This window comes from Miscanthus floridulus, chromosome 2, assembly GCF_019320115.1.
Source record: "Miscanthus floridulus cultivar M001 chromosome 2, ASM1932011v1, whole genome shotgun sequence".
In the NCBI taxonomy this organism is placed as follows: domain Eukaryota; kingdom Viridiplantae; phylum Streptophyta; class Magnoliopsida; order Poales; family Poaceae; genus Miscanthus; species Miscanthus floridulus.
This window is the reverse complement of record NC_089581.1, coordinates 22,702,456-22,723,588: the sequence shown is the minus strand read 5'-3', so window position 1 is coordinate 22,723,588 and position 21,133 is coordinate 22,702,456. Positions and strand designations below refer to the sequence as shown.

Below are 21,133 nucleotides of genomic sequence, written 5' to 3'. Positions count from 1 at the left end.
TTTTTTACTTTATTGGGTGGGATGAGGGAGTGTTGTTAGGTGCTTGCTTGATTGTACTGAATCAGTTGCAACAAATGAAATTGTGGAACAAGGATGACCAACTGACCATGGTATGGATAAATACTGCTGCGTCAGTACGTGAATCTCCGTGTTTTCGATGGTTAACGGTTTACATGAGAAATACTAGTGCACTAATTTACTGGAAGTACTTGAAAAGGTGCAACTTAGCTACCAGTAATGAGGCAATAACATGTGACTAGCTGACTACAGGAGGTCCCTGAGAGTTGTAGTTGGCCTGGCAGTCTTCTTTTTGCCCTGGAAAACAAAACAAGTTTGATTTTTAGGACGTCTGAAGATTCATGTGTTATTCAACTCTGAGTTTTCAGCTATGTATCCATCACCTTGGACTCGTATTTGCTTACTCTGCTCATCAGGTAGTCTGTTCTGTTCTGGGAGGTGCTCTGCAGGGGCCGGCCGTGCTCGTCGTATAGTATGACCCCGCTGAACCGTGGAAGCTCGCACCGCGTCCCCATCAGTATCCTCCGCTGCCACACCGGCGTCCTCCTCGGCGTCATCGGCGTCCTGCACCCCTCTGCTGCCGCTGCCACTGCCTTCTTCCCGTCCGCCGTGGCGCCCCTGGACACCGTCGCCCTCATCCCGGCCGTTACCACCGGCTCCACCGCGACGCTTCTGGTGCTCCCGCACGGGAGCCTGGGCGGCGGCGCGCGGAGCCTCCTGCCCAGCACGTCCATGCAGTCGTAGTACTCGTACCCGCGCTTCTCAGGCTTCCTGCTGCCGGCCTTCTGTAACTGTAACCCCGAACGGCCAGAGCTGTGTGGTGGGTGGAACACGACCGCCTCGGGCTTGGACGGCCGGCCGTCGTCGTTCCTGACGACGAAGAGTGCCATCGGCGTGCCGCGCCTTGGCTCGGGCTGCTGCCGCCGCCGGTTGACCTTCCATCGCAACATGGACGCGCCGAGCCCCATGGGATAGTCGCTGGAGATAGCAGGAGGCGAGCTTTGGAGCCCTGGACTTGGAATGAGTTTAGTTCAGAAGAAAACTGTGCTCGTTGGCTGGTAGCTTCGCGTTGGTTTTTTTGTTTTATGGAGCAAGCAACCAACCAAAGCAAGATGATGACGACTAATCGGAGTGATCTAGCTGGCGAAGTAAAGGTAGATTCAGCTGCTTGGGCTTTCTTTTCCTTCCGTGCTTAGGAGTATGTATCCCAAGCCTTGCTAAAGAATATGTAAATTTGGGTGTTGATCGGAGCAAAGCCATGCTGAAGAATATGTAAAAATTTGGGGGAGGGGTGGACCGGAGCGAATAGCTTCGCTGCCATTTCTTCGAATTGCGGCGCAGGTTGCCGCTTCTGCGAGGGCTCCACTGCCGCCTTGTTCGATCGAAGTGCTTGACTTGCGTGGGACGTTTGTATTCCCGATCCTGGTAGCATTTGCACTGCACGGGGTTCAGATGGGTACTTCTTTCCAAAAAAATATTTTCTCATAGGTGGGCTCATAACATTTGCCCATTTGGGTTTGGACGACTATAGATGGCCATGCAGCCTGCGGGCTCGCGGCCCGGCCCACGGCCCGGCGTTTTGGCCCGGCCCAAGAACGGAACGGCACGGTGGCCACTGGGCCCGGGCCGGCCCGGGCCGAGCGACCAAGACGGGCTTGGGCCGCCACCCTGGCCCGTGGCACGGCATGGGCACAGCCCGGTCCAAAGAGGCGGCCCGGTGCCCCCACGGCCCATTGGCTGGCCCAACAAGCCCCCTCCCCGGCTCTCCCTCTTGATATAAAAGGCAGGCGCCGCTGCGGGCCGCCCCTAACCCTAACCCTAGCTTCACATTCCAAATTTCCAATCGCCTCGCCGCTGAGTCGCTGACCGCTCTCCGCTCTTGCCTCGCGTCTGGTGCCTCGACGCCTTGACCTCGATCTGTCGCCGCCGTTCGCCTGGTGCTCGCCGGCCCTGCTCCGGTGACCTCGCCGCCGGTCCTACACCTCGCCTCCCTCCCTCCTTTCCCTCTTCTTCTCCTCCCTCCTTTCCCTTCTCTCCTCCTCCGGTGTACCATACTACCATGTGAGTGGCTTGTGCCTGTCAGTCGTTCTGCTGCCTCTCGCCGTCGTTCTAACCGGTGTCTCTCTCCTCTGGTTTGGTCTTGGGCTCTTGGCTCCCTGGCCTCTTCTCCGGCACTGGGCTCTGGTGGCATAGGTGAGTCGAAACCCTAACCCTAGATCTGTCTCTCTCTTTCACTCACTGTCACTCTCTTGTCTCTGTTCTTGTAAGTTCTAAATTTGTAATCTTTTTCTTCATCTTCTTCGTAGGTTGGTGCCTGACGCCGTGTCGTCCTCCTCTGGAGGCGCCATGGCAAGCCCACCAGTGTCAAAGCGCCCCTATCCACCATCGAGGGGCGGTGCTGGAGCTGGAGCTAGGGGCCGGGGCTGGGCCGGCCGGCCGTCCCCCTCCCCCCCTCCCTCGGCCTCGGATTGGGAGGAGCTGGAAGTGGAGAACGACGACGACATCCGTGAGGATGCAGCCGAGCTATTCAGCATTGATCTCGGTGATGGTGATGGCACCCATCCGATTGATCTCGATGCCGGCGACGACGACGGTGGGGTGGCAGCCTCCACTGACACTCATGGTACCTCATCGACTGGTGGTGGTGGTAAGCTCATATCTGCTGTTTGGGAAGATTTCACTGAGATTAAGGAAAATAACATACAAGTAGCTGCTATCTGTAAAATGTGTGGCAAGAGGTATACTGCTAGATCTGCTGCTGGCACTGGTCATTTGAAAAGGCACCAGAAATCTTGCAAGGCTAAATATGATAATGATAAGAGGGTCCAGTCTAGGCTTGCTCTAAATGCTGATGGTTTGCATAACTGGGTGTATGACCCTGCTATTGCTCGTATTGAGTTGTGCCAGTTGATTGCTAGGCTGGACCTTCCATTAGGCATAGGTGAGACACAGGCCTGGGAGAATTACATTAAGCGTGCTCATAACCCTAGATTTGAGAAGGTTTCCAGACATGCCACTACTAGAGATATGGGTAAATTGTTTGCTGAGCAACGTTCTATGCTTATGAATTCTTTATTTCCTGCTTGCTCATCTGTGTCTTTGACATCTGACATTTGGTCTGGTAATGCTAAGGAGGACTATATTTCTGTTGTTGCTCATTATGTTAGTGCTGATTGGGAGTTGCAGAAAAAGGTTATAGGTTTTAGGCTAATTGAGGTGTCACATTCTGGTGAAAACATTGCTGAGAAGATATCTGTTGTGGTTGAGGAGTTTGGGTTGATTGACAAGATCTTTGCTGTCACTTTAGACAATGCTTCAGCTAATTCTAAGGCTTATGATATCTTGCAACCTGTCTTGTTTGGTTACTTGGGTTCTTATCCTGCACCTACACGTGATGATCCTCACAACCTGGAGGAGGCATTCAAGAACCTCTTCCTTGATGGTGAAGGCGAAGCCAGCGGCAGCGACGGTGCTGCTGGTGCTGGATAGAAGAAGTGAAGAACCTCTCCTCTCGCTCTCAGGTACTCAACTCAAATCTATAACTATAAGTACCAGCCTGTTTACATTAATGGCAAAACAATAACATGAATTATGTACAATTTTGCAGGTACTTTTGGACTTCTTTTGCTGTGCTAGATACAACAAGTGAAGAAGAACTGGAGAGAGGAGAGCCCGAGAGGTACTGACTGTCTATCTCAACTAAATACTATGACTCAATCAACTCAATACTTTTGGACTGATTGGATTCTTCTATTTTTGCAGGTACTTTTGGAGTTTTGGTCTTTTGCTGGTGGCTGGTGCTGTGCTGGACTGCTGGTCTGCTGTGCTGTGCTGTGAAGCTGTGTGTGTGACTGTGAGTTTGTGTGTCCGTGACAGTAAGAAGAGTGAGTGACTGAGTGTGGACTCTGATTCTGTCATTCTGTTTCTGTGAACTTTGCCACAGTCATTCTGTGAACTTTGCCACAGCTGTTGGCTTTTGTAATAACACATTAAGACTAAGACTTTGAGCTAGCTGCACTTTTTTTTTCTTTTTAGGGCTTCTCACAAGGATGAGTTTTACCTAGAAAAGTTTTTAATGAGGCGGCATTGCACAAAACAGCTCCTTTTGATCATCATTTTCATATAATCTAGTCTCATTTTGTCTTTGTGCTGTGATCTGTGATGTGAACTGTCAGTCTGTCACTGTGAATGAAAATGGTAACTTGATCAGTTGATCAGTTAACAGTTGTGTGAATGTGAATGTGAATGTTGAATGTTGATCAGATCAGTTCATAACTGTGTATGAATGTGAATGTTGATAATTGTGTGTGAATGTGAATGAAAATGTGATCTTTTGTTTGTTGAAATTTGAAAATGAAGTGTTTCAGCACGTGGTTTTTTGAGGTGTTTTTTTTTGCCTGTCGGGCTGTAGGGCGGTCCGGCACGGTGAAAATGGCTGTGCCCAACGGGCGGCACGGCACGGCCAAACGGCCCACGGGCCGTGCCTTGGGCCGAAGGCCAGGCACGAGCACGGTGCAGGCACGGCCCGACAGGCACGGCGGCCCGTTGAGGCACGACACCGTTCCGGGCCGGCACGGCCCGATGGCCATGTATATGGACGACCATTCCGTGACCTGATCAGTCTGAAGATTAAATGGTCTTAAAGAACAACAGAAGAATGCTTGCAGTGCATTTCTTTCCTGCTATGGTAGCTAGTGCTATCACAGGCGGCTCTTGAAGTCGTCCCATTCCACTCCCTTCTCCAGGTACTCGATGTTGTTGGGGTCAAACGGCCCCCTCACCACGTCGATCGACTGTATGATCGCCCTCTCCGGCAGGACGCTCCTCGACGGATCCGCGGCCGTTCCCCCGCTCAAGTTCGACGAGAAACCCTGCGACGGAGCGAGATCACGCGTCAGCGACAGAATCCATGGGTCTTGTCTTGACGAGAGCCACAGCCTGCGCAGCTGCGCCGACCCACTAGGCAGCCTCCCGCAATGCGTCCACCATTGTGGCATCGTGGCAGCTCAGGAAAAACTGAAATGCACCAGTGCCCCCATAACGTTGTACAGTGATAAATAAGGTCAGTGTCCGGGTACCCTGAAGACGAGCACGACTTCGACCTCGTCGTCAACCCGGGCCTTCGCCAGGAGCGCCTGGTCGCGGGCGTCCTCGGTGTACCGCTCCATCCTCGCGACGTCCTCGTTGTGGCCCCACTCCTCTTCGTCCTCCTCCTCGTCGTACCGCACCTGCCGCCTCACGTGGCAGACCGCTCCGTCCGCGCGCGCGTCCTTGACGCTGACGAGGAGGAGGCAGGGAAGGTGCCCGAGGCCGCGCGCTGGGTGCGGGAGCGCTCCGCTGGCGCCGTGGAGGTGGAGGTGGCAGGGGCGGGCGGCAGGCGGAGAGATGGTCGGTGTGGCGCAGTGGAGCTGGAGCACCATGCTGGGTGAGGGCTGAGGGAGCGAGGTGTCAGGTGGATAAGGCGCGGCCTGACCGCCTGAGCGCTGTCAGCCTGTCACTAATGGTCGTCGTTTCTGCAGCCTGGCAGTGAAGGGACGAGGACTCGAGTGGCGCCTAAATACAGTGGGTGCGGGCCTGCGGGTTTCCAGCAATTTAGTATAGCAAGAGCAACCTTGAGTTCGTCTAAAAGTAATAGTCAATATTTTGCCTCTTGTATATTTAAAAACATGCTATTTCTAGATAACGACAATAGAAATTCACGCGGGGAGGGGAGCGCCGAACAGAAATTCACCCAGGAAGAGGAATAGCGAGCAGCCACGGCGTGTTATTTCTAGATAGCCAGAAGTACAGGATACATGGCTTCTTATTTTGGATTACTGGATATAATACCTGTTGGAGACCTGTTTTCCCTAGAAAAAAAATCTAAATTTAGACTCCAAGACAAATATACACCATCTGTTGGAGTTGCTCACTGGCAAGTTCGAGACGAAGAAATTAGCTATAATTTGCGAGTGGTCTCGGTCTGCGCTGGCAAACACTCGTTAAGAAAAATTTAGTTCTCAAAGACAGTTCAGATGTTGCAACAAGGTAAGAAACTAAGAACTGAGTTTTTGTTAGGAAACACAAAACATCTTTCAGTTATCGTCAAATGCTAACACAAAATGTGATCGTGGAACAAGCCAATAGTCTTGCAAGGCTGTTCTTAAAAAAATCTTTAAGGCCTTGGTTCGATGTAATCAGATTTGTATCAATTCATATGAGTTAAGGTGGATTGGAGTTAAACTTGAACTAAATTTTCATTCAATCCACCGACTGAGGTGAATCTGATAACATCCAAGCAGAGGGGGCAAATATTTAAAAAGGCAAAATCATTTGCTTGTGGCACTTGTATGATGATTCAATGGAGGCAACAAGCTTATTGAGTATGCTCTTCTCATACACAACACGGAAATGTACTGATCAGGTTTTGCTGCTCTGAAAATCTAGAGGCAGTCCAAATTATACACCAACCTCCCAAGAAAACAAGCAACGGGTGGTGAAACTCGTAGCAAGGAAAAAGGGGGACTAAGAAGTTGTTTGCTGAAGATTAGCTTGGAGGTGTGCAATTCTCACTTCTTCAGCAAGGTTGCACTGCATTGGGCCATTATCTTTGAAGCTCGAGTGATTGCATCAGTCATGTAGAAGTTCTCAACAACAGTTTTGAATGGTGTCGAGCTGACTTGTTGCTTTACAGGCGGCTTAACCTCAGCAGAGATTGTGGACGGCACACTCTCGTCTACATGTACTAGATTTGGCGCAACCGTACTAATCCGGTCCCTCACAGCTGAGAGACTGTCGTAAGGCAGCTGAGCCCCAGCAACCTCAGAAAGAGCGCGGATGATCTTCCAGTCATCCCTAGCATCACCAACCGTAGGAACAGCTGGGATGGTCCACTGGGTGCATCCTTCAGTATTCTCATAGGTGCCTTCCTTCTCACTGAATGCTGAAGATGGCAGAATAACATTGGCCCTGTAGACAGCCTTGTCACCATGGTGTCCTTGATAAACAACAAATGCATCGTCCGGAAGCTTGTCAAGGCTTATATCATCGGCTCCCATCAGATACAAGAACTTTGCTGACTTGATGCTCTCAGCAGGATTAGCAACAAGCCCAAGATCAAGAGCTGCAGCCTGTGCAGCATGCAGCAACAGGACATTAAGGCCATTCCAGTCTGGTCTCGTCACATTGAACTTCTTGGCTACAGTTTCAATTGTTGAGAACAGGGCATCTTGGTCTTCCCGTTCAAATAATCCAGCTCCAGCAATGATAACAGGATTCTTGGCGGACTGCAGTACTGAGCAGAAGGGATGACGACCCTCAGCAATCTCAACAAGGGTCTGTGGTCCTGTGCCAAGATGATCATGGTCATAGTTGAAGTCAGCTGGAGGACCAATGTAGCCCACCTTTGCTTGTGTTGCTTTAACAGTCTTCCGAATCCTGGCATTAACCATAGCAGCTTCCACCCTTGGCTGTTCCATGGCACAAAACAAATATGTCATCATAATATTACATTCCCAGTAAAACTTCAAATCAGCATGACGTGACTAAAAGGCAGCATATGGAGACAAAAAGTTCAATAGTAGCACTTATAAACATGATACGCCAAACTAACCAGTTCAGTTTATAACTTTTCCTGATAAATTAGTACAATAATGGTGTCTCCATATGCTAGAAAATTTGAGTCAACAATAACTTTTGTTTCAAGAACATCAGCCCCATTTTAATTCCTAAGCACCACATAGCTATTGCAAAAGCATGCCAACAGCACAAGATCCAGTGATTATACAACATAATGGTGGTATATTTCAGAGAATGCAAGTAGCAATCAAGAAAATGGCACTAAGCACTGAGGAGAATTTTACCTGAGTGCCAACCAAAAGGAATACATCAGCCTTTTCAAGCCCAGCAATGCTCGTATTCATTAGGTAGTTAGATCGCAGATCTGCTGGAGGATTGGGACCATTTCCCTCACATAGCACCTTATCTGAACCCATTCTGTTAACAAAATCTTTCAGTGCCATCATGGATTCTGCATCAGAAAGTTTTCCAGCAACTCCAGTTATTTCTTCTGGCTTAACTTGATGCAAAACCTCAGCAACAACTGCAAGAGCATCACGCCACGTCACGGCCTTAAACCTGCCATCAGGACCACGGATCATAGGGTCATTTAGTCTTTGCCTCTTCAGACCATCATAACAAAACCGTGTTTTGTCCGATATCCATTCCTCATTAATGTCCTGCAAGGAACAGAAAAAATGATGTTCACTAAACATATTAACATAATAACCTCTATCTTCTCCAAGATATAGAATAGTAAATTAAATGGAATCAACGATACACCACGAAGCATTAGGTCACATGAACAACCGTAAACAAAACAAACAAAAGAATCAAAATTGTACGAGAAATGGAGCAAAACAAACCTCATTGAGTCGTGGAACAATGCGCATAACTTCAGGTCCTCTGCTGTCAACTCTTATGTTGGATCCCACTGCATCAGTAACATCAATAGTCTCGGTGCCCTTCAGTTCCCAGTTCCGAGCTTTAAATGCAAATGGCTTGGATGTAAGAGCCCCAACAGGGCAGATATCAATAACATTTCCAGATAGTTCACTTGTCATAAGTTTCTCAACATATGTTCCAATTTCTTCACCACTGCCACGACCTAACATACCAAGGTCTTGAACTCCAGCAACCTCAGTAGCAAACCTGACACACCTGCAATTTTGAAGAAAATAGCATCACATATCAGCCAAGGTACAAAGCTTGCACAAGTAGCAAAACAATTTTTCTACAGCACACGATGACAGTGCAAATTAAGAAACCAGTAGAATGAAGCATGAATAGATTAGTAGGGTGCTTGAAGAATGAAGCCCTTACAGAATACACATAGAAACAGGATAGGCCTGAAAAGACACCTGAAACTATAACAATAGATATTTATCAACAAGCAAAAAAGCATCACCTTGTACATTGGATGCAACGAGTCATCACTGTCTTAACCAAGGGACCCAAATTCTTGTCCACAACTGACCGCTTCATCTCAGTGAACCGACCGCGATCAGCACCAAATGCCATAGACTGATCCTGGAGGTCGCACTCCCCACCCTGATCACAGATTGGGCAGTCCAGTGGATGGTTCATCAGCAAGAACTCCATGACACCCTCCCTCGCCTTCTTCGCCACTGGGGTGTTTGTCTTAATCTTCATCCCTAATCCAGCAAGAATGACCATTCAGTACTCCAAAATTCACTAATCCAAGGTACAGCGATTTGAGGTATCTAGTTTCAACAACCATTTCGAATGGTATGGGAATCAAACAAGTAAATCTACACAGAACCCTAAGTTGCTGAGGCAGTGAGGTACCAAGGAAATTAATGGATCTGAGCATTTCAGGCACACAACGCTAGCTAATAAACAAGCGCAGCAGACCAACATTACCCAGTTTTAATATCAGAACAGCACGCAAGAACATGAAAACCGCCGACGAAATGAAAGGGGGCGCATGAGTGACCGCGGCTGACCTGGGAGCGCGGGCATAGCACAGGATGCGACGGGCTTAGGCGACTTCTCGACCTCGACGAGGCACATACGGCAGTTCCCGGCGATGGAGAGGCGGCTATGGTAGCAGAAACGCGGGATGTCGACGCCGGCGACCTCGCAGGCCTGGAGCACGGTGAACCCCTTCGGGATCCGCACCGCGTGGCCGTCCACGAACACCTCGAGCGCGTCCTCCGGATTGGGCGGAAGCTCCACTCGGGCGCCGCCAACGGGCTCCCGCGGCGGAGGCAGCTCCGGGTCGGCCGGCGCCACCGCCGCGCCGGCCTCCGGCGATCCCGCGGCGGCGGTCGGGGAGATCCAGCGGCAGGACGCAGCCACGGCGGGGCAGCGCGACGACAGGCGCGAGTTGGACTGGCGGAGAGCCCGCGCGAGGAACGCCATGGCGGCGGCGGCGAGGCGATGGGATCGAGCGGGGACGGTAGAGAGAGAGGAGCCCTCGGCCTTGGGAGAGTGGCGAGAGGGATGGGTTGTCTCCGGAGAGAGGTGGCCCTGCTACGTGTACATGTGAGAGGATGCCATAGGGACCGGGTCTGCAGGCCCCAATAGCAGTGGGAAGTCGGTTTTGCGGTGGCGGAAGGGGCTCGTGGGCGCTGTATTTCGCTGCGGTGTTGAATCTCAACTAAAGATGGCAACGGGGACCCGATCCCCGATTCCCCGCGGGGAATTCTTCCATTAGGGGATGTGGATGGTGGAGAATTGATCCCCACGGGGATGGAATTGGTAGAATTGTTGTCCCCGTCGGGGATGGCGGGGACGGGGATGGTACCCTGGTCCCCGACCCCGATCCCCGCATCCCCGCCCCGTGAAGCAGCACCATCAAATGATCAAATCGCAGTAGCCAGGGGCGCAAGGCCCATGTAAGAAAAGGCCCATTAGCCCCGAAGTATATATACGCGCTAACCCTAATTCTCACCCGGTCACCCACTCCACCAGTCCACCCCGTCCCCTGAGTCCCTGACCCCTATCCATCCAGTCCCGACTCCCGAGCGGCGCGAGCGGCGAGCCGGCGACGCGAGAGGCGAGACCGCGAGACGTGACCGCACGCGGCACGCCCGCACGAGCGCGAGGCGGCCACCAGCAGCTCGGTGGATCTTCACTCCGTCCAGGACTCCAGGCAACTCCAGTCTCCATCCTCCATCGTCGGTCTCCCGTCGGCCTCGGAGATTCTGCTGTACGTCCACACGCAGCCATCGCAGGTCAGCCTCGTTGGAGGCTTGGAACTCAGATTCTCGCCGCCGCAACTCGCAGGGACATGGTCACATGGATACACCTGGATCTGAATCTCCCATGAGCTCCGATGGAGAAGGAAGGTCAGAAACTCAGAAATCAAATCTCAGAACAATGTAAATTCGTAGTTTTGTTCATACATGTATTGCTATTGCTAGTTCTGGTTCCGTGATACATGTATTGCTAGTTCTGTTCATACGTATGCATAGCTAGTTCTATTCTTACGATACATGTACATTCGTAGCACTGCTGTATTGCTAGTTTAGTTCAGTGTTTACATTTGTTCATGTCTGCGTTTTCGAATATTGACTAACCCACGTCCGGCGGTCCTCAAAGGGACGCCGCCTCGGTCTTGGACCGGCCACCAAACGCCATGAGCGCTGGCGGCGTTGCGCCTGCTACTGCAGCCGCACCTGCTAATGCATCCGCTATCATGCCGAGCGTTGCGCTTATGCCGGCATCTGGTGCCGCAAACCGAAAGGCAGTCTGTCAGGCCCCAACGCCACGGCCGAAAAGGATGTTCACCAAGACTAAAAGTCGTCTTGCGGTTGAAGGAGCTGCGCCTGCTCCGCCTACTGCAGAAGCTTCATCCTCCGGCAGCGGTCTCCAACTGTTGAAATCACTAGGGTTCGATTTCATGCATGCTACCCATTTTATGCCTTTTATTTCATAATTTCTAATTGTTCAGCATGTGTAAATTGTTTCTCGTGATTTATGAATGATTGACTTCCTTGTATTTTTTTATTGTGAGCATGTACTACAAGTTGCTCTTTGTAACTCTGTTTCATACAGTTCAGCAAGAAAAAAAGTAGGTGTTTGGCTACGCATGTAAATTTAAGTGATTTATACATTTACTGATTTAAATATGTACGCATTTATTTATGTATTGATTTAAGTATGTACGCCGTAGATTAACAATTATTGTTTACATATTTTATATAGTATTGATTTATATATGTTCCTTTGAAAAAAACTGATTTATATAATTCCTGATTATTGATATGCCAATTGCCTTTTAGGTTCACCGTAAATTCAAATCCTGGTACTGGGAGTAGCAGCCCTCAAGAATCACAGGCTCGACCTGAGTCTGTCAATGATTCTGAGCCAATACAAATTGATGATGATGATCCTGAACCTGAAGATACTGACTTTGGCACAAAAAGGAAATTGACTTCAGCTGTTTGGAATGATTTCAAGAAAGTCAAGGTACCTAGGTGTTGTGAAGGCTCAGTGCCTTCACTGCCACAAGCAGCTAGGGGGGGAGTAGCAGGAACGGGACAACCCATCTCCATGACCATTTAAAAATCTGCACATTGAAGAAGATCAAGCTGATGGGACAGAACAAGAGTCTTGCACAGTCTGCTTTGAGGTTCAGGTCTGAGGAGGGAGGAAAAGTATCTGTGGGGAATTACACATTTGATCCAGAAGTTGCTAGGAGAGAGCTTGCTGCCATGATTATACTACATGAGTATCCCTTGTCTATGGTTGATCATACTGGTTTTCGAAAGTTTGTGAGTGCACTTCAGCCATTATTCAAGATGGTGACACGCAACACTATTAGGTAATTTTAATATCTGTTTTTGTGGTTTTACATGGTAATATTTCAGCCGACTAACATTCACATGGTTTTAGGAAGGACATAATGGTTGCATATAAGGAAGAAAGGAAGAAGGCCATAGAATACATGGCTGGATCTAAGTCAAGGGTGGCTATTACTACAGATATGTGGACATCTGACAACCAAAGGAGGGGGTACATGGCAATCACAGCACATTTCATTGATGATTCCTGGACACTTCGAAACATAATCATGAGGTACCTTGCTACTGTCATTTAAAATTGATTATTGCTGCTGTCATTTACATTTTCATCACATGCTGTTACGTGTATGTAGACCTTGTTGCTATCATTTAAATTTGATTGTTGCTGCTGCTATGTAGGTTCATATATGTGCCCGCTCCACACACGGCTGAAGTTATATGTGAAGAGCTCTACGAAGCATTGGTGGAGTGGAATTTGGATGAAAAGATCTCAACTTTGACTTTGGATAATTGCAGCTCAAATGACAAGGTAATCCCTGAACTTGTCAAGAAGATAGGCAAATCAAAGTTGATGTTGGAGGGGAAACTATTGCATATGCGCTGTGCTGCCCATATTCTCAATTTGATTGTCAAGGATGGCTTAGAGGTTATAAAGAATTCAATTGCAAAAATTCGTGAAAGTGTTGCCTTTTGGACAGCCACACCTAAAAGAGTAGAGAAATTTGAAGAGATTGCTAAGCATGTCAAGGTCAAAACTGAACACAAATTAGGTCTTGACTGTAAAACTAGGTGGAATTCTACATACAAGATGCTTAGTATTGCCTTACCTTACAAGGCAGTTTTTAACCGTGCAACACGTGTTGAGAAACTATTTGATTGTGCTCCTAGTGAAGAAGAATGGGAATTTGCTAGGGAAGTGGCTGGTAGGCTCAAGTTGTTTAATGACATCACTGAAGTATTTTCTGGAACAAATTATGTGACTGCAAATATTCAACTCCTAAAAATTTGTGAGGCTAAAGAGCAGATTAGACAGTGGGCTGTTTGTGGCAATCCTATTATAGAGCAAATGTCATTTGAAATGATAGAGAAGTTTGATAAGTATTGGAAGGAGATTCAAGGACCTATGGGCTTGGCCACTATTCTTGATCCTCGGTTTAAGACTGATTTCTTGGTTGGGTTTCGTGAGACCCTTACTGGTGAGTCACATATAGAGTGTCTAGAGAAAGTTAGTGAGGTGAAAAACTCCCTGTATGAATTAATGAAGGATTATGAAGTGGAAGAGGATGAAGATAACACAGAATCAACAGCTCCTTCACTTGTAAATTCAGGTGTTCTATCTACAATTAGTGCACGAGTTGCTAGTAGGAGGCCAACAGCAGTCAGATTCAAATCTGAGCTAGATAGGTACTTGGATGATGAGTTGGTCCCAATCAACTCTGAAAATTTTAAGATTCTTGATTGGTGGAAGGTGGCTGGGACACGTTATCCTACACTGAGAAAGATTGCAAGAGATATTTATGCTATTCCAGTTACTACAGTTGCATCTGAATCTGCCTTTAGTACAAGTGGAAGGGTCCTTAGTGAGCATCGTAGCCGGCTCACTCCAGAGATATTGGAGGCCTTAATGTGTTCACAAGATTGGCTTCGAAACAAATACAAAGGTTTATAAGTTGTTCTAATTATAAATCATCATCACTACATCTTTTTATTATCATAATTGCTAATTCATGTACTACAATTGTTTGTTTGCAGGTGACAATGAAGAAACAGCCACCTTTTGGACTTGTCTTCAAGAGATACAAGATGGAATGGAGGTATTATTTGAAAATTGTTAATTGACAATGCATTGTAGCTATCTTTGTTGCCAGAAAATTGAGGACTTATTTGTCCATTGACTATTGTTGCTTGCTGTATGCAGGGACTTGCACTCCTGTGAGTTTGGAGCTAGAGCTGTTCTTTTGGCAAGGCTGAACTTCATGATGGCCAACTAGAGGTGGACTATTGTGTTCTCTTTTGTGCTGCCGTGCAGCCTGTGCTTATCTTTTGTGCTGGACACCTGGACACGTATGTTGTCATGTGTATGTGCCTGTGTGTATGCTTATGTGCTGGACACCTGGAGTCCTAGACATCTATGTTGCTGGTAGATCTTTAGTTGCTGGTATGTATCAATGTATGTGACTATGTGGCTGGAGCTTGAGTGCTTGACCTGGACGCCTTGACACCTGTGTTGGCGTGTGTCTTGCTATTAAACTATGTTGCTAGATTGATTAGACTAATGAGTATCACAAGATTTATGAATCTGTGATCTTTTATGAATCTATGAACCTTGCTGCTAGATTTATGCATGTGTGAATCTGTCAACCTTGCAAGATTTATGTCTGTGTATGTTGTTGTATCGGGGACGGGGATCCCCGCAGGGACGAAATCCCCGCCGGGGATCGGGGATGGGGAAGGAAGGCTCCCCGTGGTTGTTCATGGGGACGGGGCCGGGGAAAATTCCCCCCCGCGGGGACGGGGATGGTGGCTTATCCTCCGACGGGGAATTCCCCGTTGCCATCTTTAATCTCAACCTTGGATGGACACGGTGTACGGTCGGCGGCCACGAAATGGCTCGGTGGGAGAAAGAGTGTAGTTTACCTTATTTAGACCATATTTGGTTGGACTCTTAGATGTTACTTTTCTCCCTAAAAGTCAAAAGCTTAACCAAATGGTCTAAAAGCTACGGCTGCTCTCGTTCAAAAACAGCTTTCACTGCAGTACAAATCCAAAAGTATCTCTCTTCCTGCTTTTACTAGCTTTTGAATAAAAAATTACCCACCAACCACTAGTTACGAAAACGAACCGGGCTAGTGGCGCCTCCCTCCCTGCTGCACCTGCTCCGGCGGCGCCTCCCTCTCTCGCTGGCTCCGGCAGCGCCTCCCTCCCTCTCTCCCTCCCTGGCTTCGGCGGGGCATCCCTCCCTCCCTGCTCGGCAGTCCCTAGGGCCGGCGACATCTCCCTCCCTCCCTGCTCCGGCGGCGCCTCCCTCCCTCCCTCCCTAGCTCCGGCGGGCACGGGCGCGGCCTTGCTCTAGCGTGGCCCTGCTCATGCGCAGCGCGAGCTCCTCTCTCATTCTCCATGGCTGGCCATGGACGCGACCTGCCCTGCCCCGGCGAGGGATCCGGCGGCGGCCTCAGTGGCGCGCGGCCCCTCGGCCAGTGGTCGTAGCCCCAACCCCGATGCAACTGTAGCCCTGCCTGTGGACGCCTGCAAGAGCTCTGCCTACAGTTGCTTGCGAGAGGTTGAAGAAACTCCATGTGAGGCTGACGAGCGGGGTCCACATGTAGGTGAGAGAGTATGGTAACAGTTCGTATAGAAAGCCACAGCTGCTTAACCAAAGAGCTTTTGACTTTTTCTCACGACCCACATCCCACAACTGTTTTTTTCCAAAAGTCATAACCCACAACTACTTTTTCAAAAGCCACAGTTCAACCAAACAGGGCCTTACCCCATATATGTTGCTTCATTCCTGAGAGAAAAAATGGGTATTCTAAGCATAGTTTTTAAAAATATATTATATTATTAGAAGAAGAAACATATTGGCACGAAAGATCAAAGACCACTTGGTTCTTAAAGGCAATAACAATTCTGATTTTTTCATAGGATTGCTAACAGCATGAAAGGATGGAGATGTCGTTTATAGAGCGTGAATAGACACTTTTTGAAATTCACTTTTTGAAATTTATTAAAATTTTTGAACGGAAGTCAATCAATATTGGAGCGCCCGGTATGAACACCGGAGCTTCCCACATTTTTGGAAAACTCATATGAGATTATTATTGTCCCTTGTAAAGTACATATCGTATAAAAAGATTCGTCATGTTCGCTTGGCTTATAAACTGTATTTTTTCAATCAATAAACAATATTTTTCTCTTACATCAAATCAGACAATAGTACTTTCAGTTATAGCTTATCAGTCAAGCGAACATGGCAATTGTTGATGAGGTTTATGTATTGTTTATCTACAAAACAAACTGAATGCATGACATACCTGCATGTAACATTCCGGAAATTCAATTCTTAAAATCACTCACTCAAAAATATTTTCAAAATCTATTTTGAAAAACTAAAACCATTTGAGCTCTATTTAAATTCATTTCCTACTTATTCCACCTCATGTATATCCCTTCGTTCCGGTTCAAATACATTGTCGGGTTCATAAACCCGGGATCCCTCGGGGACCGGCTTCCACGCCAGGGCTCGGCCTAAGAAAACAGCATATAGTTCATGGGCCGACCCATGAACTATATGTTGTTTTCTTGGGCCGAGCCCTGGCGTGGAAGCCGGCCCCCGAGGGACCCTGGGTTTACGAACCCGATAGGAGCCCTTGAGTCCCAAGGCGATTTGAGCAGAATCGTCCGGGGGGTTTTGTCTTGTCGGAGGGTGCGCGCGAGCGCACCCGCTGGTGTAGCCCCCGGGCAGTTCGGGCAGAACTGGCTGGGGGGTTTTCTGTGTTGTCAGCGAGAGAGGTTTTTGGCGTCGTGTCGGCAGGTGCGCGCGAGCGCACTCGCGAGTGTAGCCCCCGAGCCCCCGGGTGGTTCGGGTAGAACCGTCCGGGGGTGTTTGTTTCAGTGGGCGTGCGTGTGTTTTTGTTTTTTTTAGTTTGAGGCGGAACTTTGTTTAACCACGGTGTCATTGCGCAGCCAAGGCGGTGAGGTGCGGGGATTAGGTAAAAAAGCAGAACTCACTGATCTTAGGTGTCGATGCGCGCCGTGGGATCGGGTGAGTTAGAGTCACGAACGGACCCTGGCGTCGGTGCACGCCGTGGGTGGAGATAGCTCGGTCCGGTTGTGTCAGAGCCTACTGATCTTTGGCGTCGATACGTGCCGTGGGATCGGGCGAGGCAGAGTTGCGAATGGACCCAGGTATCAGTGCGTGCCGTGGATCGAGAGAGTTAGTTTAGTTAGTTTTAGGAATCGGACGAGCCAGAGCTCGTGGATCCTAAGTGAAGCCGTTATGCGAGTTAAGGAGTTGTGGTCCTAGGAGCCGTAGCCAGATGTCATAGATCCTATCGACGCGAGTTTAGGAGTCGCGGTCCCAAGAGCCGTAGCCGGATGTCGTAGATCCTGTCGACTCGAGATTAGGAGTCGTGGTCCTAAGAGCCATAGCCAGATGTCGTAGATCATGTCGACGTGAGTTTAGGAGTCGCAGTCCCAAGAGCCGTAGCCGGATATCGTAGATCCTATCGACGCGAGTTTGGAGTCGTGGTCCCAAGGTTTTTTTGGAGCGCAATCGGAAGTGAAGCCGTTTTGAAGCTAAAGCATAGTTAGTTTGGTTAAAGATCAGATGGGGCAATGCTCGCGGATCCTGGCGTCGATGCACGCCGCGGGACCGGGCGAGTCAAAGTCATGGATCTGGCGAGTTCAAGGTCGCTGTTCTTGGTGTTTGTCTTGATCCCCCGAGCCTTATCGGGCCTTCGTGGGGGTCGATGTGAGTATTGTGCATTACCCCATCCTCAATTCCTCACAACCGAAGGGGCTAAGTTTCGTCGCCTGTCCTGATCGCTCGGGCTCGAAGACTAGCTTGGTAAGCTCGCTAATGGGTGTGATCGAGTGGAATCTGGATCTATCATTCGTGATGGGGTCGGCATAGCCCTCTTGTGACATTCTACTACTCCTTTACCTGCAACCCGATAGATGCCTAGGTCATTCCGGAGACTAACCCGGGTGGCCTAACGGCCTCCCCTTCGATGGAGATCCTGTGGGCTTGGCGAGAGATTCAGGATCGAATGAGAAGGTTGAGATGACCCGGTCTATCGGACCGAGTGAGGGCCGCACGGTGCTCATCTACAGTTTTCTCCCCTAGCTCTATTGGTTGCCCATGTCGAATGAGGCAACCACCGCTTCGTGACGCAACACGGAGCGTTCTGGTGCATTTCGCTGCATGTGTGATGCTTAGTTCCCAAGCCCCTAGGCGGTTTAGGGCCCGAATCGTCTGGGAGGCGCGGGCATATGAAATGAATGCGTGTATTGATGTATGAATGATTTATAAAGAAATAGAGGGGGTTTTGGTAATGTTTACCTTGACGACTGGAGTGACGGGGCTCAGAGAGCTTCAGTCGGAAAAACGTCCGACCGGGACCCGTGCTCGTTGTTCGTGACGGAGTCAGCATGGCCTACATGGGGTGTCCCTTCGCTTCCTATCTATGTCTTAGAGTTTATCCTGAGTGATTTGATCGGCTCAGGGGATCGGTTGGTCTCCCAGCGGAGATTTCATTTTTGGTCTCCCTAGGCCTAGCCTGGGGAAGCAAGGAGCCACCCGCGTGCGGTGGCGCTTCGGTTCCTATGCTTATCGTGTGGTAGTGGTTGATCGTGTGGTAGTGGTGGGCCATGACCAGGCCACGTCCTGTCCGATCATGAGCCGTTCCATTGAGCGAGGTGCGTCTCATCGGTTCAGGGCACATCTCATCTGCATTAAATGGAAAATAGAGAAATTCTCACTCTGCCGTTCTACCTCCCCCGATTGGCGCATCCTTCCTTAACCACTGTTCCCTTTCCTTTAAGTAGGAGCAGGGAGAGGGCTTTTGTTTTGCTCTTTTGCCTGTTCTTCATCTGTCATCGCCTTCTTTCTTCCTTTTTTCCCATGAGCGTTCCTGAGAGCCGCGGAGGTTTCTAGGAAAGAAGGGGGAGAGAGTGAGGGAGAAGAGAGGAACTCACCGACCTTTTTTTGATCCAGAGCGAAATGTCGGACTAGCGGACGTCCAACGTGAGAAAGTCGGTGCTAGAGGCTTTCGTCGCGAAGGGGTTTCTGCCGCCGTAGGAGGTGGCACACTGGAGGGTCCCTAGAGGGGAGGAGTTCCCACAACCTCGTCCCGATGAGGTGGTTTCTTTCCTTACCTTCCATGAGCGCAGATTAGGATACCCTGCACACTGGTTCTTGCGTGGGCTCCTCAACGAGTGGGGTCTGGAGCTGCAGCATCTCAATCCGATTGGGGTGCTGCACATTGCTTGTTTCGTCACTGTCTGCGAGGCTTTCCTCGGGATGGAGCCACACACGGATCTCTTCCGACTTTTCTTCTCCAGGAGAGCTATGGCGGACTGGAGTTCAGCCGAGATCGCACCAGTTGGAGGCTTCACCCTACAGAGGAAGCCGCGTGCGGGAGGCTCGTATCCCGCATACATCCCATGTGACTCCAACCAGGGATGGCATGGGGAGTGGTTTTATATTAGGAATCCGGTGGGGGCGCTGTTTCCAGCGTTTACCGGTGGGAGGCCAGTGAAGCAGAAGAGTTGGTCGTGGGGCTGCGCCCACATGGAGAAGCACAAGGTGGAGGCCATCGAGGAGGAGCTCCAAAAGCTTGTAAGGGGTGGCCTCGATGGGGTGCGGGTGTTCCACACCCTTTACCGCCGCTGGGTTGCACCGTTGGCGGAGAGGACGCACCTGATGTGGACGTACGGCGGTCGGTCAGACCCAGACCGTGTGTCGCCGGAGGAGCTGCCGAACGACGAGATCTGGAGTCGCATCGGCCGAGTGCTGCAGCTAAGGCCTGGAGAGACAGTGGTGGGAAAACCCATACCGTTCAATGCCTCGATCGTGCCCACGCTGGTATGCTCCCTTATTTTGTTCATGGTTTTTCTCTGTCCCCCTTTTTTTGATTTCGGTTCATTCGTTCCGTAGGGGCTTGGGGGGTATAAGTCCCAGCCGCACCTTCCCAAGAGACCGGTGGGCTGAGCCCGGTAGGCCGCCTAGGAGGCGGCAGACACCCGGAAGAAGAAGAGAACCAAGGAGGTTCAGCGAAAAGAAGAGAAGAAGAAGGAGGTCACCCGGCGCGTGAAGGCCGGGGAACGTAGGAGCGACGTCGAGTCGGAACTCGCGTCGGATGATCCAGCGGATTTGGACGACATGGTCTTCTCTGACGAGGAGGAGAGTTGGGAGGTCGTTGTGACCTCGGCGGTGTGTCGTGACCCTGCGGCGACGTCTACTGGTGAGGAGCAGGAGGCCGCGTGGCGTGCGGAGGTTCCTGCGTCAAGGAAGCGTGCGGCGAGCGTGGATGCCGTTGTCGCCTCTGGCAAACGTGGCTGAGGGAGCCGGGCGGTCTGAGGAGCGGACCGGAGCTCGTGCGGCGACGGGGCCGGTGACAACGCCGGACTCACAGCTGGAGGAGGCCCTGCCCGCTGTGGGTGCGGTCGAGCAGTCCAAGCAGTCCGAGGGGTAGACTGGTGCCTGGTCGACACGTGACTCGCAGTCGGGGGACGCCCCGCCCGCTGCTCCGGTCGGGGAACCCCGAGCCGGAGGTTGTAGCAACCCGTAGGTCGGGCAGGAGCCGGTCGGGATGACTCTGACCCCGTCTGAAGTGAGGGGGCGTGGGTCGCAGCCTGGGAGCAGTCCTCATCCTGTGGGCTCGTCGTCGTCGGGGCCTGCCTTTAGAGTCGTGTCGCTCGCCACCCGGTATGTTTCCTTTTGTTGCTTCTTCGACTTTTGGTGGTTGAGTCTTTTTTGGAGTGTAGCTTACCCGTGATTTTTGTTAGCGGCCGGGGGATGCCGGGGTTGAGCATCGCCCCGACCCCCGTGCGGGAGGTTTGGAGGCCCACTCTGCAGCGTGTTGCGGCGAGCGAAGGGGGCAGTAGGGTGACGGCGATGAAGCCTTCCCTCCCGGGGGTGGTGCCCCCGGGGCGGCTGCTGATAACGTGACAACGACGGCGACGTTGTTGGCGGTGATCTCAGTGCCGATGGCGGAGGTTGCGTCGGAGGTAACTCTCGCGGCCCCTCGTCTGCCGGTCGCGGTGGAGGAGACGAGGGGGGGCGAGCTCCCTACCTCGCCAGGTGG

General features: G+C 50.5%; 3 protein-coding genes across 4 annotated transcripts; all 3 read right to left on the bottom strand.

Annotated features, from left to right (window-relative positions):
• Nucleotides 1–99: 99 nt before the first annotated feature.
• On the bottom strand, nt 100–1,541 carry LOC136519809 (uncharacterized). 2 transcript variants are annotated; one of them, XM_066513183.1, is made up of 2 exons: nt 402–1,541; nt 100–315 (listed from the first exon to the last, which is right to left on the bottom strand). In XM_066513183.1, the coding sequence occupies exons 1-2, from the start codon at nt 984–986 to the stop codon at nt 265–267; spliced, it is 636 nt and encodes a 211-aa protein (XP_066369280.1). In that variant the 5' UTR covers nt 987–1,541; the 3' UTR covers nt 100–264. The 2 variants fall into 2 exon arrangements, with proteins under 2 accessions (XP_066369280.1, XP_066369287.1); XM_066513190.1 differs by having other exon boundaries at nt 423–1,541.
• Nucleotides 1,542–4,264: 2,723 nt separating this feature from the next.
• Nucleotides 4,265–5,598, bottom strand: LOC136538192 (uncharacterized). The gene is made up of 2 exons (XM_066530175.1): nt 5,097–5,598; nt 4,265–4,889 (listed from the first exon to the last, which is right to left on the bottom strand). Exons 1-2 carry the CDS (start codon nt 5,436–5,438, stop codon nt 4,719–4,721), a joined length of 513 nt encoding a protein of 170 aa, XP_066386272.1. The 5' UTR covers nt 5,439–5,598; the 3' UTR covers nt 4,265–4,718.
• A 753-nt stretch (nt 5,599–6,351) lies between these two features.
• On the bottom strand, nt 6,352–10,083 carry LOC136519794 (NADH dehydrogenase [ubiquinone] iron-sulfur protein 1, mitochondrial-like). Its single transcript, XM_066513163.1, has 5 exons — nt 9,522–10,083; nt 8,963–9,209; nt 8,421–8,715; nt 7,860–8,234; nt 6,352–7,466 (listed from the first exon to the last, which is right to left on the bottom strand). Exons 1-5 carry the CDS (start codon nt 9,937–9,939, stop codon nt 6,567–6,569), a joined length of 2,235 nt encoding a protein of 744 aa, XP_066369260.1. The 5' UTR covers nt 9,940–10,083; the 3' UTR covers nt 6,352–6,566.
• Nucleotides 10,084–21,133: the final 11,050 nt, after the last annotated feature.

Bases quoted from the DNA above. Each gene is read 5' to 3' on its own strand.
- LOC136519794 (XM_066513163.1), bottom strand. From the start codon at position 9,939: ATGGCGTTCCTCGCGCGGGCTCTCCGCCAGTCCAACTCGCGCCTGTCG. The intron at 9,210-9,521 runs GTCAGCCGCGGT...TTGCTGGATTAG, and splicing joins TGCTATGCCCGCGCTCCCAG to GGATGAAGATTAAGACAAAC. The intron at 7,467-7,859 runs GTAAAATTCTCC...GCCATGGAACAG, and splicing joins TCCTTTTGGTTGGCACTCAG to CCAAGGGTGGAAGCTGCTAT.
- LOC136519809 (XM_066513183.1), bottom strand. From the start codon at position 986: ATGGGGCTCGGCGCGTCCATGTTGCGATGGAAGGTCAACCGGCGGCGG. The intron at 316-401 runs GTGATGGATACA...TTTGTTTTCCAG, and splicing joins TAAGCAAATACGAGTCCAAG to GGCAAAAAGAAGACTGCCAG.
- LOC136538192 (XM_066530175.1), bottom strand. From the start codon at position 5,438: ATGGTGCTCCAGCTCCACTGCGCCACACCGACCATCTCTCCGCCTGCC. The intron at 4,890-5,096 runs GTACCCGGACAC...GCTCCGTCGCAG, and splicing joins AAGTCGTGCTCGTCTTCAGG to GGTTTCTCGTCGAACTTGAG.